Here is a 15406-nt window from a genome sequence, read left to right on the forward strand (position 1 = left end):
ACTTTTTTTTTAATGAAGCCAGAGATTCTCACCAGGAGAGGACCCCCAAAAGCTGGAGTATCCGACCGGAAACCAGACATCTGGTAACCCTATCGGAGGAACGGGTTGATCTGCTGATCATTTGTGAAATCTCTTTGAAGCTGAATTAAAGGGTAGAAACACAGGATAAAAACACACTCACTGGTCTGGTGGTTCCAGTGCTTCTCCGCTTCTCTCTTCTGAAAATGGAGGCACACAACACTAGTCAAACCCCACCCCTTCTATACTATAAAACCTGGTGGGATCAGCTTCAAAGACATTTCACAACTGATCAGCAGATCAACCCGTTTCCCCTCCAGGTGTGGCTAATGGAAACGCTTTGGGGTAGGTAACTAGTGTGTTTGCAGCCACACTAATTGTTCTGCCAGTTCCAGTGCATCTCCACTTCTCTTTTTTTGAAAACTGACACACGATGCTAGTCAAACCCCACCCCTTTTTACTGTAAAACCTGGTGGGAGCAGCTTGAGCATGTTTTTTTTTAATTCAGCTTCAAAGAGATTTTGCAACTGACTGGCAGATCAACCCATCACCCCTCTAGGTGTGGCTACTGGAAATGTTTTGATTGGGCAACATGTTTACATCCAAACAACAAAAGCAAACCCATATTCAAGCTGCTCCCACCAGATTTTACTGTAAAAAGGGGCAGGGCAGGGTTTTACTAGCGTTGTGTGCCCCCGTTTTCAGAAAAGAGAGGTGGAGATGTGAGTGTGTTTCTATCCTTAATAAGGAAGTAAGTGCTATTGAAATCAGTGGGAGTTCTGAGTAAACATTAACAGGATCAGGCTGTATGTATAAAAATATAGACTTATAACAACATAAACACCACCAAGCATAGCTTACAGATTGACTTGGAATTTGAATTTTACCCTTTACTAGGGGCAAAAATGCAATGTGTCTACAGGCAAATCAATGGAGCACAAGGGTCCTACATAAAACTACAGTAAGTGGTGGATACAGGCTGGTGAGAGTCTGTGGGGCAATTAATCTAGACTGACCTTTGTTCCTCTCTCATACATAATGGTAAAATATAGTTTCCTCTGCCTTTATATCTTTTAAAGGAAACCAGTTTGTATGGCCTGCTTTGAGAAAATGTCTCAGACCTAATGTGATTGTGTAAAAATCTTCCTTTCTTTCATCCTTTGAACTGTTGGAATGAGATTTCCGACCTTGATTTGTTCTTTAGAGGATGAGCAAAGGTTAGCAAATGGGAAGACTGCAAATATAGATTTCTCCACTGGGGAGTCACCTGGTGAAAGACCTGCTCAAAGCTATTTCTGCATTTTCAAAGTACTAGCGGCTGCCTGGCCTGCCAAAACTAAATGCACAGCTTTGTCCTGCCCTTTGTAAGGAGGACCTACTGCAAAGAGCATTGTGTAACATAATGAAAAAATAATTGAAGGCCTGAATTGCAGGGGCTAGGATTAATGTCATGGCTCTTTCAGAACCTAACACTGCAATCCTATTCCCAGTTTATGTTTGCTGGGTGAAGTAGGATTGCTCCAAAATCCCCATTTGTATTGGCAGTGAAAAGGGACACTGCTGCAACCCATATGCCTGTGGGACACTGCCAGTGCAAAGAAGAAAATGGGTGGAATGACATGTATACAGGGATTAGGATCCAATGCTTGCTCGGAGTCAGATCTGCCCACCCCCAAATGGCATAATATTATGCCTGCAAGAAGTGGCATAAGGTGTTCATACATATATACATATAAATTTGTATTATTGTTGTTAGCTGCCTTGAGCATCATTTTGGTCAAAAGAGTGGGTATAAAACTGACAATAAACAAATGAAACTTATTTAAAACATTTAAGTAAATGAAGAACCGAAAATTATTGCCCCCATCCCATTCCATCCCACCCTTACGGCTACAGCAGAGAATAGGATTGCAGATAACTCCGCAGCTAATTATAGCACATCACCAATCCATGTAAGTCCCATTCAGGGAACACCAATGTCATATCTCAAACCACACAGCATGCCAGAAAAACAAACAGTGAGCATCACAAGGTGCTGAAGTGAAGGATGATTTGTTTACAAAAGCACCCCAATTTTCTGTTGTGCCCAACACATTTTGAGTATAACTTTGTCAGAGGAATAGTCACTTCTTGTCTCCTGAATTAGGAGTTTCTATCCTTTGAGAGAGCACCTTGGTTATATCACTCTGCCCCCATTTCTTTAGAACAATGACAACACAAGTGAGGGCTTTGGTGCTGGAGCATTTTCCTTTAAAATTATGTGGACTGCCTATCTACAATACATGTTTATATTGGTGTTACAGCAGTTTGACTGTCATGGGTTCCCCTAAAAAACATCCTGGAAATTGGTGAGGTGTTGATAATTCTGTTAAGAGATTCCTAGGCCCTCCTAGTTCCAAGGTTTCCCTCAGTACAGGGAATGAGTTTTAAATAAGTCTTGAAGCATCCTAATAGGTTTCACCTCTTTCTGACATTCAGGCTGCAAACCTATAAACCACAACCACCGGTAGGCCCTGTTGAATTCAGTGGTACTTGCTTCTGAGTAGACATGTATGAACATAAGAACATAAGAAGAGCCTGCTGGATCAGGCCAGTGGCCCATCTAGTCCAGCATCCTGTTCTCACAGTGGCCAACCAGGTGCCTGGGGGAAGCCCGCAAGCAGGACCCGAGTGCAAGAACACTCTCCCCTCCTGAGGCTTCCGGCAACTGGTTTTCAGAAGCATGCTGCCTCTGACTAGGGTGGCAGAGCACAGCCATCACGGCTAGTAGCCATTGATCGCCCTGTCCTCCATGAATTTGTCTAATCTTCTTTTAAAGCCATCCAAGCTGGTGGCCATTACTGCATCTTGTGGGAGCATATTCCATAGTTTAACTATGCGCTGAGTAAAGAAGTCCTTCCTTTTGTCTGACCTGAATCTTCCAACATTCAGCTTCTTTGAATGTCCACGAGTTCTAGTATTATGAGAGAAGGAGAAGAACTTTTCTCTATCCACTTTCTCAATGCCATGCATAATTTTATACACTTCTATCATGTCTCCTCTGACCCGTCTTTTCTCTAAACTAAAAAGCCCCAAATGCTGCAACCTTTCCTCGTAAGGGAGTCGCTCCATCCCCTTGATCATTCTGGTTGCCCTCTTCTGATCATTCTGGATTGCAGTGTTATTATTATTGGGTTGTTTCCAATGTTAGTAGTAAATGGAGTAGACCCATTGAACATAATGGACTAACTTAGGTCCATTGATTTCTATTGGTCTACTCTGAGTAAAAGTTAGGTGGCTACAAACTATTATTGTTACTGCTACTAGTACTACTACACATATGAGCTTTTTAAACTGTTGCTCAATGCTAGACAACAGGAAAACTTAGCTTACATATAATTACATTTATATATATTGATCTATGGAAATAAAAACAATTGTTATTTTTGTGGTGGGGGACTGACTACCATTTCTTTATGAGAAATTTGTGGGACTCCATCATTGTGGTCTTAATGAATGAGGTGTGGCCTGTATTCAGAGTAATGCAGTTTCCAGATTTTTTCAGGGGAGTGGGGGGGAAGAGTTCTGGAATCTCAAACAGAAATGGAACGTTTTAGAGGGTTTAAGATGTTCAGTGGAATTTCTGTGAGGAGGAGTTTGGTGTTGTTGCTGCTGCTGCTGCTGCTGCTTGGACAAATAATTTTCTTAAACGAAACAGGTTTGTTTGTTTTTTAAATGAAATGTCAAAATACAGATATGAGGAATCCAAGTCTGTGATGGTTAAATCTTCGTGAGATGGGATGGTGGACTCTCAAAAGCAGGTAAAATTAGGAAAATAGGATTATCCAACCACCACCACTAAATGGAGTTTCGGAGGTGGGGAAAAACGGGATGAGGATTAACGTGCCTCTCCAGATCTAAGTGAAAGGACCGGGGGGGGGGGAGAGCATGAGGAGCTGACATTTCTTGTGAGGAAAGTGATTACGTCATTCTCTCAAGGGACTGAAGACTTTATTTTCCATGAGGTACAGCCTCGGTGAAAAGTGGTGGTGAATGATGAAGACTGTGAATTAGTGGGGTGGACCATGTATGTTTTATGTAACGCCGCTATTAAATGTTTTGGTGGGACTCGCATAAATTAATGCGTGAGGAAAATGGAGGGCAGAACACGCACACACACCCCGCGCGCGCACACCGCACTCAGTTCTCCTTTGAAGAAGGAGAGTCAAGTGGCTCGCGCACAGCTGAAAACCATGCCCCGGCAAGGAGGGGAGAAAAAGGTCAGCCTTGCCTTCTAGGAGGCGTCAGGCTTAGTTTAAATATCGCACGCTAGCCTCCCTAGAATATTACCTCATTCTGTCTCTGAAGGGAGGAGGTACAGGGCTGCCATATCTTCTCAAACCAAGAAGGGAAGCTCGCTTGCACCGGAGTCCTCTGTGTTACATCAGGAAAATGTGGCAGTTCAGTTTCCAGATTATGTAAAGGAAGCAATTACTCTTCAATAATGAAGTGCGCCTTTCGGCAGGAGTGACTGTAAGCAATAGGCAGGGTCTTCCTTCCTGAATTATTTAAGGCCTCAAAACAAAACATCAAACGATACAAATGGGACTGCAACAAAATGCTGCAGTGCTGTGGAGTGGTTTTGTTTAGTGTTCCAGCCAGCCAACTTTGCCCTCTTCCAGGCCCTCCATTCCATTTTCTCTCCTGGCTGGTTTTCTGTCCACCCACCCAGCCACCCCCATCACATATAGCATTTTTTGTTCACTAAGCGCACTCAGTCTTTATTAGGTTGTTTTGGGGAGGGGAGTGTTGCCCCTTAGTTTTTCCCTTGGGGAAATCTTTTACCCTAAATATCCCAATCATCCTGCTATTTTCCTTTTTTTCTCTTTGTAGGCCCTGTGTTGCCAGGCTGTGTACACATCATACATTTAAAGCACATGACTTCCCCCAAATAATCCTGGGAATTGTAGTTCTGTGAGGGGTAAACTACAGTTCCCAGGATTCTTTGGGGTGAGCAATGTGTTTGAAATGTATGATGTGTATGCACTACACAGAATCCTGTTGGCACTCAGTTTTCTATGGTAGTGATAGGAGGGTATAGGAGTACTTCTGGATGGAGGTCTGAATCATAATTCTGATCCTATTTTCTGTATGTGCGTGTTTGAACGCTAGCTTCCACACATTTCTGTTCCCCCCCCAGTTATGATAGACATTGCTATTCCACTGCTTGCTGTCCACACCAGAGGGAGGAACTTGGCAAAATTTTATCTGGGTTGTGTTTTTTTGTCTTTCCCCTCAATCACTTCTCTCTCCTCCATTACCTAGTTCCATCTTGGTATGTATGCATCCATTTATGTACCTGTATGCACACACACACATATTTAAAAAATCCCAGGAAATATGCAAGAGTAAATGGTATTTTCCTTTTGCATTTGTTTTTTTTAAAAAAATTGATACCGAAGGATTCTGTGAGAGTGATTAAAGAAGCCATGCACAAGATTTCCATATAATTTTTTTTAAAAACCCTGATGTATGTATTGTGATTACAGTCTCCATGGTAATCCTCCCATTTTTATTGTGGGAAAATCTTGAGAGAGTAGCTCCTCCTAACTGATAGTGCCTTCAGCATGTGGCAATCAGTGGAAATAGTTGTATTTTATTTGGTATTGGGGACCTCTGGAAAGAAAATGGCTAGGTTATGCTCAGTTGAAGAACATACAGTAAGATGCATGTGGCAAGAGACCACCCACCAAAATGACGCCACACCCAAAAGTGCAGTGAGTTTCCACAATAGAAACGAACGCAGATGTTTAATGGGTTATTTTTACATATTGGATTTTCTGTGGTAAGGGAAAATCTGGATTAAATGTTAAAAAAAAAAAACACCCATGGGCTAACATTTTGATGATGGGGATTTCCATGTGGTTGCTGCAAAAAAGTTGCTGGCATTGAGCAGTACTAATTCCAAAGTAAACTCCCATCTGAAACACCCTCTGTTTCATTCCTTGTATTGATTTTTTAATGCTAAGTGGCAGTAGCATAACCCTCTCTCTTTTTTGCCAGGCTTTTTACTTCATGATGGACATGTTCTACTTTCTTTAATTAATCTGCTGTAAAGATACAAATTTTTGATCTAGAAAGTGTCATTTCTGTCTTTTTGTTTGCCAACGTCACCTCCCCCCCCCCGATTTGGCAGAATGGGAGTCCTGCTTGTAAGCTTCTTGGGAGTGGGGTGTCTTTAGGTAAATCATTATCTCTCAGGCTCTCCTGTATAACATGCTTGCAATGTTAAAATGTAGTTCTGACTCTCATGTGATGCTGTACATATGTAAATCATAATAACAAAACTAAAACAATTTATTTGGTTGGTATTGTCCACGAATGGAGCAGGGTGGCCACAACTTGACAATGAATCTTGTTTTAATAGCTCCAGGCCAAAGAAACAGGAGCACGCCATCCTCTGCAGATTAAATCAGTACTGGAGACAGACGTGTTTGAAAATTTATCAGGACTCAGGAGGCAGGTCTGAAATGTTTCAAACTAACCTACTACCCTCAGAGGGTAGCTTGCTCCCACTGTCTGGTTTTTATGACAGTCAGGAGAGAAACACCTGTTAAAAATGGTGTCTTGTTGAATACAGGCTGTGTGCACATTTCTGGCTTAAAATGCATCTATGTTATTTTTCTCGATTTTAATTGAAGCTGGTTTGGGGAAAAGCTTCAAAATGCAGAATTCCATAAGAAATGACAGGATAGATACAGGATTGATAGAGATTATGGCTAATATTGTGCTTACAGTGTTTCCCAAACCAGCAGCAAGTCAGAGCACACTGGATGCAGAGTAAATGGGAGTGTATACACAGCCCTCGAGACAATGTATGTGAAGAAAAGTGTACCACACTACAACAGTTACCTGTTTCAATTTTTGTTTTAACAGGCAAGCCTGAGAAATGATTTGAATCTCTGGAATGTCAAAGAGATGTTCAGCACTCCCATAAAATTGGGGTAAGCGGCTTATTATTGCCATTATTGCAGTAGCATTTTTGCATTAATATTGTCGTCGGCATCATCAGTATCACACAATTCCAACCATGGTTTCATATTCTGGTTTCGATGCAAACTATAGTTAGTTGTAACCATGATTTGCCCAATTTGGACCACCTCACAGCAAACTATAGTTACAGTGAACCAAGAAGTGGAAAAGAGAATTGCAATATGCAAGAGGAGGAGGGAAATGAATGGGGGAGGATAGAATGTGCAAACCCACAGCACATTCCCAACATCCAAAACACAGATGTCTGAATGGAGTATTTGAGACAATACATGCATTATGAATTGGCTCAGACATAAGCAAATATCTGCTTGCTTCAGTAGTCAGAGGAATATAATGGCGTAGAATCATAACAATATAGAAAGTTGCCTTATGCTAAGTCAGCCTGTTGGTACATCTAACTCAGTACTGTCCATACTAACTGGTGGTGGTTGTCCAGGATTTTAGATTGGAGTCTTTCTTGGTTCTATCTGGAGATACCAAAAACCAAACATGGGATTTTTTGAATGCAAAGTATGATTTACCACTGGCCTATAGCCCTTCTCCCTTATTTCAGCAGTCATATACGTGCGTGCATAGATATAAATATAGATACACACACACAGTAATATTACAGAATTATTTGATTCTGAGAGGCAGTGACTTAAGAGGAGTATTGGGTTTGAAGGAAAGATGGATATCATCACTGTTACTAATTTGTTTTTGTTTTGTTTTTTAATCCAACACTTCCTTTAAGGAAGTCAAGATACCATACATCTGCCTTCCAACAATCCCCTGATGTTTGAGATGTTAGGGATTGGACCTAGCAGCTTTTGCATGCAAAGCATGTACTCTACCAAGATGCTGGATCAAATGAAGGTCTATCTGTTCTAGTCCAACATCCTGTTTCTAACAGAAACTAACCAGATGACTTAGAAAACTCATAAGCATGTCATGAAAATGATGGTCTTACCCTGTATCTCACATATGGTATTTACAGGTATATTACTTCTGTATTTGGAGGTTCTATTTAGGCATTTGCCCTGGATAATGTTAAAAGAAGATGTGAAGGCATATTGCATATCTGTGGCATGTTGGGGATAAACAAATACCTGCTCAGGAAAGCTCCTGCTGTATATATGAGTACAATACTTTAACATTACACTGCATAGAGCACTTATTTGTGCATATCAGAGCCATTTCATAATGTGTGGATTAGCTTTTAATGATCAGGACAGCCCACTGTCCTTGTTGTAAGAGTAAGAAGGAACTGCTGCCTCTGTGTTGGCTTTAAAAACAGTTTATTAGCATAGAATTTACAGAGGATGAAATGCATGATAATGCATCCTGAAATCCATGGCTTTGTTATCCTTTTTAAAGGAGTTGCTAGTGGAACGGTCTGCATTAATATGGTTGATATGAGTAGTATTTATGGTGATGTGCAAATACATCCATTAAATTGGAGGTGATGTATAATTTGTTGTTTTTCCTGAAAATGCCTGATCTTCTATCAGGCTGCAACAACACATATTTAGTAATAAATTTTAATTTTACTTGAGGGGGAATATTAGAATGTAAAGAATATATTGTTTTACTGCCAGATTAAATTATTATAGGTTTTTCAAGCATTTTGTCTCTGTAATTTCCTTTGTGCTGTTTACAGTACAGAGCTTATTATGTGAAGAGGCCTCTCAAGTAATGATGAAGACAGTGCTGAAATGAATCATGATGCTGAGAATATAATTTACTCATTATACAACTGTGTAGCATATTCTACTGCCTTTATGAGCTTGGGTATAAGTTTTTCATTTTAGAAGTAACAGAAGGATAGCTTCTGCATCCAGGCTGTAACAAAATAACAAATGTTTTTCATGTTGTAGACATGGAGAGAAAACAGCGGCAGGGGAATTTTTAAAAAGAGAGAGGAGCAAAGTAGCAATCTTTAGACCCATTTCACAAACAGTCAAATTAATCCCCCATGTAACTCCAGCACAGCTAAGTGATGAATTTGGCACACCGCGTATATATATATTCTAAATTAACCTTCTAAAATTATCATGAAAATTTATCAGGGTGCACACTAAATCCTCTGTCATTATGCTTTGCTGTGATGGTGGATGAGGGGGAGGATTAAAACAAGTAAATAAATTAATTTACTTGCCAAGGAAAAGGAAAAGTTATTCACCTCAGGCAAGCAAGTTATCAGAATTTTGTAAGGCAGAAGGTGTCAACAAAGCTAACATGGAGAAGAGTACAATTAACTTTCTCTAGCATGATTTACTCATTAAATAAACACATGTTGCTTGATTGTGTTGACATTTAGGAGTTTTCAGGGTTTTTTTTTAACAAGGCTTACTAGATTCATATCTAAACCAATTGTGCTACTAATATTTTTCCCCAATGACATGGTTACGTAGGAAAGCTCAATTCAGAGGGAGCAGATTCATCTAGGTTCTTCCACTAGGAATGTGAAGCACACTTTCCGACCCCATCCATGGATGCTCAATGAACAGATTAAAGACCCAGATGCTGCTTTATCCATCTCATGTCACCTTACATGTTTTTGGTGTGTTTGTGTGGTGATGGAAGCTTTCCGGATAGGATGTAGCAGGTTGCTTGACTCATTTGGATTGTTTAAATCAGGAGTCAGGAATCTGTGGCCCTCCAGATGTTGCTGGACTAAACTCCCACTATCCATGACTATTTGCTATGCTAGCTGTGACGGATAGGAGTTGGAGTCCATCAACATCTGGAGAACTACAGGTTCTCCACCACTGGCTTAAATAAATAGTTCCTTGAATTAGGCAGGCACACTTGTTCACCTTTTCACTATTGTCATGACAATCAATCAGAGAGTGAAGTGCAGGATTGGTGTGGGGTAATATGTGTTGGGGAGGAACCCACCTTAGGGTAGAGAGTTAATCTTCGGGTCAGTGCCAGTCCTGTGATGCAGACTGGAGAGGGTACTGCCTATTTTTTTTATCTTTAGCTGCCCTAGTACAGTTATTGTGGAAACTCCATTCCAGGACTGGGGAAGTGTCTCTATGACAGAGGATGTCTAGAGGCAAGTATAGCCATGGGGTGGTGGTGAATTACCATAGAAGATGAGGGCAAGGCTGTCTGCGCCTTGTTCCTTGCTGCCACTCCTCTCATGGATGGGTTTCTCATTGCTCATCTGCTGTGCCCACTGGCCTGTGTATGTTGTTGTTTAACACCAGATCGGTATGCAATAAGACCACACCAATCTTGATGCCCCATCCGCATTTACTGTAGTCCCCAATGAGATGTCCAGTGCAATGTCTGCTGCAACTTCTAGGGAACAGTTTTACTTGATGTAGCCTGATGATGTAGACAAGGTGTTTGCAATGATGCAGCCACCAACGTGTCCTCTCGACCCTTCACCTTCTTGGCTTACTAAAGCTGGCTGAGGGAGTTTGAGTGAGTGGATCCAGGGTGTGGTCAATGGATCATTGCGGGAGGGAGTGGTTCCAGCTGCCCTGAAAGAGGCAGTGATCTGACCGCTCCTGAAAAAGCTCACCCTGGACCCATTAGTTTGTGACAATTACCGACTGGTCGCAAATATCCCCTTCTTAGGGAAGGTGATTGAGCGGGTTGTGGCGCAGCAATTGCAAGTACAATAGGGCCCCACTCATATGGCAGGTTACGTTCTAGGCCCCTGCCGAAAAGCAAAAACCGCCAGAAAGTGGGGCCCTACTGTATTCCAGCTGCTGCGCGCCAGCTGACAGCGATCAGCTGTAGCATGCGAGCTCCCTGCGCTACAGCTGATTGCTCTGCTGGCACCACCATATTAGCAGAATGCCAAAAAGAGGAGCACTGAAAAGCGGGGCTCTACTGTACTCTTGGATGAAACAGATTATCTTGACCCATTCCAGTCTGGGTTCAGGCCTGGTTATGGGACTGAATTGGCTTTAGTCACCCTGATGGATGACCTTTATCAGGAGAAGAACAGGGGAAGTGCAACCCTGTTACTCTTACTTGATCTCTCAGTGGCTTTTGATACCATTGACCATGGGATCCTTCTGGGCCAACTTGGTGAGATGGGTATTGCAGGCACTGTTATACAGTGGTTCCAATCCTATCTCCAAGGTCATTTTCAGAGAATAGCATTGGGTGATTGTCTTTCGGCCCCCTGGCAGTTGTGCTATGGGGTGTCGCAGGGTACCATCTTGTTCCCCATGCTGTTTAGCATCTATATGAAGCCCTTGGGAGTGGTCATCAAGAGATTTGGGGTGAGGTGTCAGCAGTATGCTGATGATACCCAGCTCTATTTCTCTGTAACATCTGAATCGGGAGAGGCTGTGCAAGCCCTGGAATGCTGCCTGGGCTTGGTGATGGGCTGGATGAGGGCCGATAAACTAAGTATGAATTCTAGCAAGATGGAGGCACTGTGGGTTAGTGGTTCCAGAGTTTGGACAATTGGTCAGTTGCCTGCTTTGGAATAAGTCATACTCCCTCTGAAAGAGCAGGTCTGTAGTCTTGGGGTTCTCCTGGATCCACCTTTGTCACTAGAGGCTCAGATGACCTCAGTGCCTAGGAGTGCCTTTTACCAGCTTTGGCTGGTAAGACAGATGCAGCCGTTTCTGGACTGGGATAGCCTGACCACTGTTGTCCACGCACTGGTAGCCTCCAGGATGGATTACTGTAACACTCTCTATGTGGGGCTGCCCTTGAGATTGGTCCGGAAACTGCAGCTGGTTCAAAATGTGGCTGTGAGACTCTTCACTGGGGCAGGATATCACCAACATGTCACCCCTCTGCTGAAAGAATTGTACTGGATGCCCATTTGCTTCCCTGGCCTAGTTCAAGGTTCTGGTTTTGGTGTACAAAGCCCTATACAGCTTGGGACCAGGATACCTAAAAGACCGTCTTACCCCTTATATACCCAGTCAATCACGGTGCTCTGCAGGTTAGGGTCTCCTGCAGATACCATCTTATCAGGAGGTCCATTCTGCACAACATAGGAAACAGACCTTTAGTGTGGTGGCCTACCCTGTGGAATTCCCTCTGCTTAAATATTAGACAGGCGTTATCTCTGTTATCTTTTCGGCACTTACTGTAGACCTTCCTCTTTCAACAAGCCTTTTAGGTTAAGAGCTTTTCCCAGTCTGCATCTGTGTTGGAATTACTTTTTAATATGTTTTTAAACCTTCTTTTAAATATATATATATATATATATATATTTAACCTTTTTAAAAAAAAAGCTTTCAAAGCATCTTTTTAAAAAAAATGTTTTTAAAAATGTTTTGTTTTAATGTATTTTAAAGTCTGTTTTAAGATGTTTTTAGTGCTTTTGTTTGCCGCCCTGTGCTTCTGCTGAGAGGAAGGGTGGGATATAAATAATAAATAAATAAATAAATAATGTATAAAAATTTAAAATTGCCCTGCACCCTTGACTAGCACCCAGGCTAATCTAATGAAAAAGAAATCTGGGCGGCAAGTAAAAGGCTAGGCTACTTTAAAATAAAGTGTCCATTTAGTCCATCATTCTGTCACTAACAGAAATCATCTGTCTCCAGAATCTCACAAACAGGTGGTAGCCTCGTTGTCAGAGCAGAATATGTAATTCTGGTGTGCTGCTTTGAGAATGGCTGACCTATGCTATATGTCAAAACCATGCTGACTGAATGATTTGGGAAGAATTTTGATGTGAATCCACTGAAGCTTTATCAAATATCAATTTCCATATGGGATGGAGGAAAAGTGCACAATTGTGTGTGGTATTCAGTCCCTTTTTAGATGTAATTTGTGCACAGCATAGAGCTTTGTCTGCATCTGGTACACAGCTGAGTTCATCGTCTAATGTTATTATATTTAAAACAATATTTGCATATTTATTGCTTTCAGTATTCTACAATATGCTTTCCAGTCATTTTTCTGATGTGTCAGTACTCCTGTTCCAACATGGCTGGCATCCTATAAATAGCAAAGATAAAAAGAAAAAAATAACATTTTGTTGGAACAGGGCTTCTGAGAAAAAATAAGCATGTCAGTGTTTGCACTGCAACAGAAACACATGATCTGAAAGACTCTGAAAAGGGAACACTCCAGCACATGGTAGAAATCGAAACTCAAAATGCCCCCTAAGCTAGAGGGTAAAGGACACAGAACTAAACAAGCTTCTGAACATGGAATATTAAATGAATTGCTTTGCTAAATGCAGGATGTTATGCTTTTGAACACCAAGCGCCTTCAAAGAAGTCTGATGAATTTGAAAAGGGCATAGAGAAACCAGTTTTGTATGAGTGCAGGCTCTGCTAGCTGATACGAGGATTCGAAGGAGGCAGTCTATTCAGTCTTGCTCCTGTGAGAAAGAATAATACTGCTACTGCTGACTCTAGACTGGGACTGTTAGACCATGGTTTTAAAAATTATTTGTGAGAAGTCCCAAATAGCTTATAATGGATGTTCTTAGAGCCTGAAAAACATTAAAGGATGAAAGGCTATATGAAGGTTCCTGTGTTGTTTTAAGCTGAAAATTCTAGGAGGAAGGGTGGGATATAAATTTAATAAATTTAATAAAATTCTGCAGCAAAGTAACTCAGATTCTGCTGTAGTATGCAAATCAAATTTGCACATCTCTTTATAACTTATTCTGCCTCTGCTAGTAAAGGGGAAAAGCATGAAGCTGCAGGGTGGTGTCATCCCACCTTCTGACCACTAAAACATTTGCTCAGATATCCCACTCCATCCCCCAGTTTTCTAACATTTCACTAGGTGTTACCTATAGACTCTAGTCTTCACAACTGTAAGAGTTCAATTAAAAAAAAAAGTTTTCAGGATGCTGGATTGACTACCTGTCCTCCTTATAAAGAACTGTGAAATAGAAGGAACTCTGGCCATAAGAAACAACAAAATATCAGTAACAGCAAATTTGTAGCTACTAGCTGCATTCTTTACATGTTTTCCACATCTGTTCATTTTCCTCATGTAATTTCGACCAAGAACCTCAAACGTGTAAATTCATTGGAAGAGAGAAATGATCAGGCATATGACTGGTAACATATTTTTTTTATTTCAGTCTGAATGCCCTGAGAAAAACGATGTGGTTTTAAATAATTGTTATTTGAATTCCATGTTTTGTGGCTTATTTGTTTATGATGAATAGTGGAAGATCCGCTGCCTCAAAATGAATATTCATCAGGATTGTCAAACATTTAATAATGTTCTATTATGGGATTTCGGCAGTTAAAGAACCAAAGGTCCTTTGGCTGCGAGTTGTGTGATAAATATTTAATATATTGTCATTATTTTTAATACTTTTTATTTGTTACACTTGCTTAGGGTTAATCATCTTTATGTTTTCCTAATTCAGGCCTAATAAATCATCCAGCTGGACCAGTGATTACAACAGTATGAGTGACTCTCAGTTCCTTTTTGGTTCCCAGTTCTGCCCAGAGAATTCACAGCCAGCTTCGGCCCCTCTTGAATTTAGACACGACAAAAGCTCACAGCAAAATTCTCAGGATGTGAGTCTGATGTGTTTGTCTGATGTGTAATGTTTCTATGCTGGCATTATGCTGCCTTTTGGGAAGTAGAAAAAATTAAACATTAGATACAGCATATTATTACATTATTTTCCGCAGGAACTCAGTGTGGCATTTTAACCTCACAACAACTCTATGAGGTGGGATACAGTGAGAAACAATGACTTACCCAAGGCAACGCAGTGAGCTTCATGGCCATGCTGAGATTTGAACCCAAGTTGCTTTAGCCATTGTAACACAAGCAAATTTGGTTACAAGAGGTGTCCAAATGTGTAGTGGAAAAACAACTTTCCAAAATATATAGTACATAGATCCTATAGAAGACTATAAGCTCAGTTTGGGTCCAAGCCTATGTCTTATATATTTGTACAGCATGTACACCATATGGCATTATACAAAGGGTTTCTATAAAGTATAATTCAGGAAAAACAGTTTTTCATAAAATAAAACAGTCTATCGCAGCCTTCCCCGAACTGGTGACCTCCAAGATGCTTTGGACTACGACCTGTCAACCCCAGCTGGAATGGTCATGTCAGCTGGGGCTGATGGGAGTTGTAGTCAAAACCACCCTGGAGAGGACCTGATTGGGGAAGGCTGGTTTGTGTTGTGTAGCAGGAAAGGAGGTACAGCTCATCTTCCTCATGTTGGTACCATGGATGCAAATTCATATGATCTGAATGTAATACAAACAATATAGATGGCTCCCTGATATAGCTAGAGGCTATCTCCATAAGGAAGCAGACTTCTGTGATTTTATTATTGTTATTATTATTAATTACATTTATATCTTGCCCTTCCTTCCAAAAGGAGCCCAGAGAGAGAGAGAGAGAGAGAGAGAGAGAGAGAGACGGACGTGTGAGATGTGTGAGAGAGAG

The 15406-nt window shown here is 41.1% G+C and overlaps 1 protein-coding gene across 9 annotated transcripts in view; it reads left to right on the forward strand.

Moving 5' to 3' along the window:
- IHO1 (interactor of HORMAD1 1) overlaps nt 1-15406 on the forward strand; it is a 78266-nt gene that overhangs the window by 19791 nt on the left and 43069 nt on the right. For 4 of the 9 annotated variants that reach the window (XM_061618876.1, XM_061618877.1, XM_061618871.1 and 1 more), the window contains exons 2-3: nt 6934-7001; nt 14360-14513. In XM_061618876.1, the coding sequence (XP_061474860.1) occupies nt 6976-7001; nt 14360-14513 (180 nt within the window). In that variant the 5' untranslated portion in view covers nt 6934-6975. Of the gene's footprint in view, nt 1-3561; nt 3716-4024; nt 4085-4151; nt 4278-4360; nt 4531-6426; nt 6521-6933; nt 7002-14359; nt 14514-15406 lie in introns of those variants that run through there. The other 5 variants (XM_061618873.1, XM_061618875.1, XM_061618869.1 and 2 more) reach the window with 5 other exon arrangements.

Source organism: Rhineura floridana, chromosome 3, assembly GCF_030035675.1.
Source record: "Rhineura floridana isolate rRhiFlo1 chromosome 3, rRhiFlo1.hap2, whole genome shotgun sequence".
Taxonomy (NCBI): domain Eukaryota; kingdom Metazoa; phylum Chordata; class Lepidosauria; order Squamata; family Rhineuridae; genus Rhineura; species Rhineura floridana.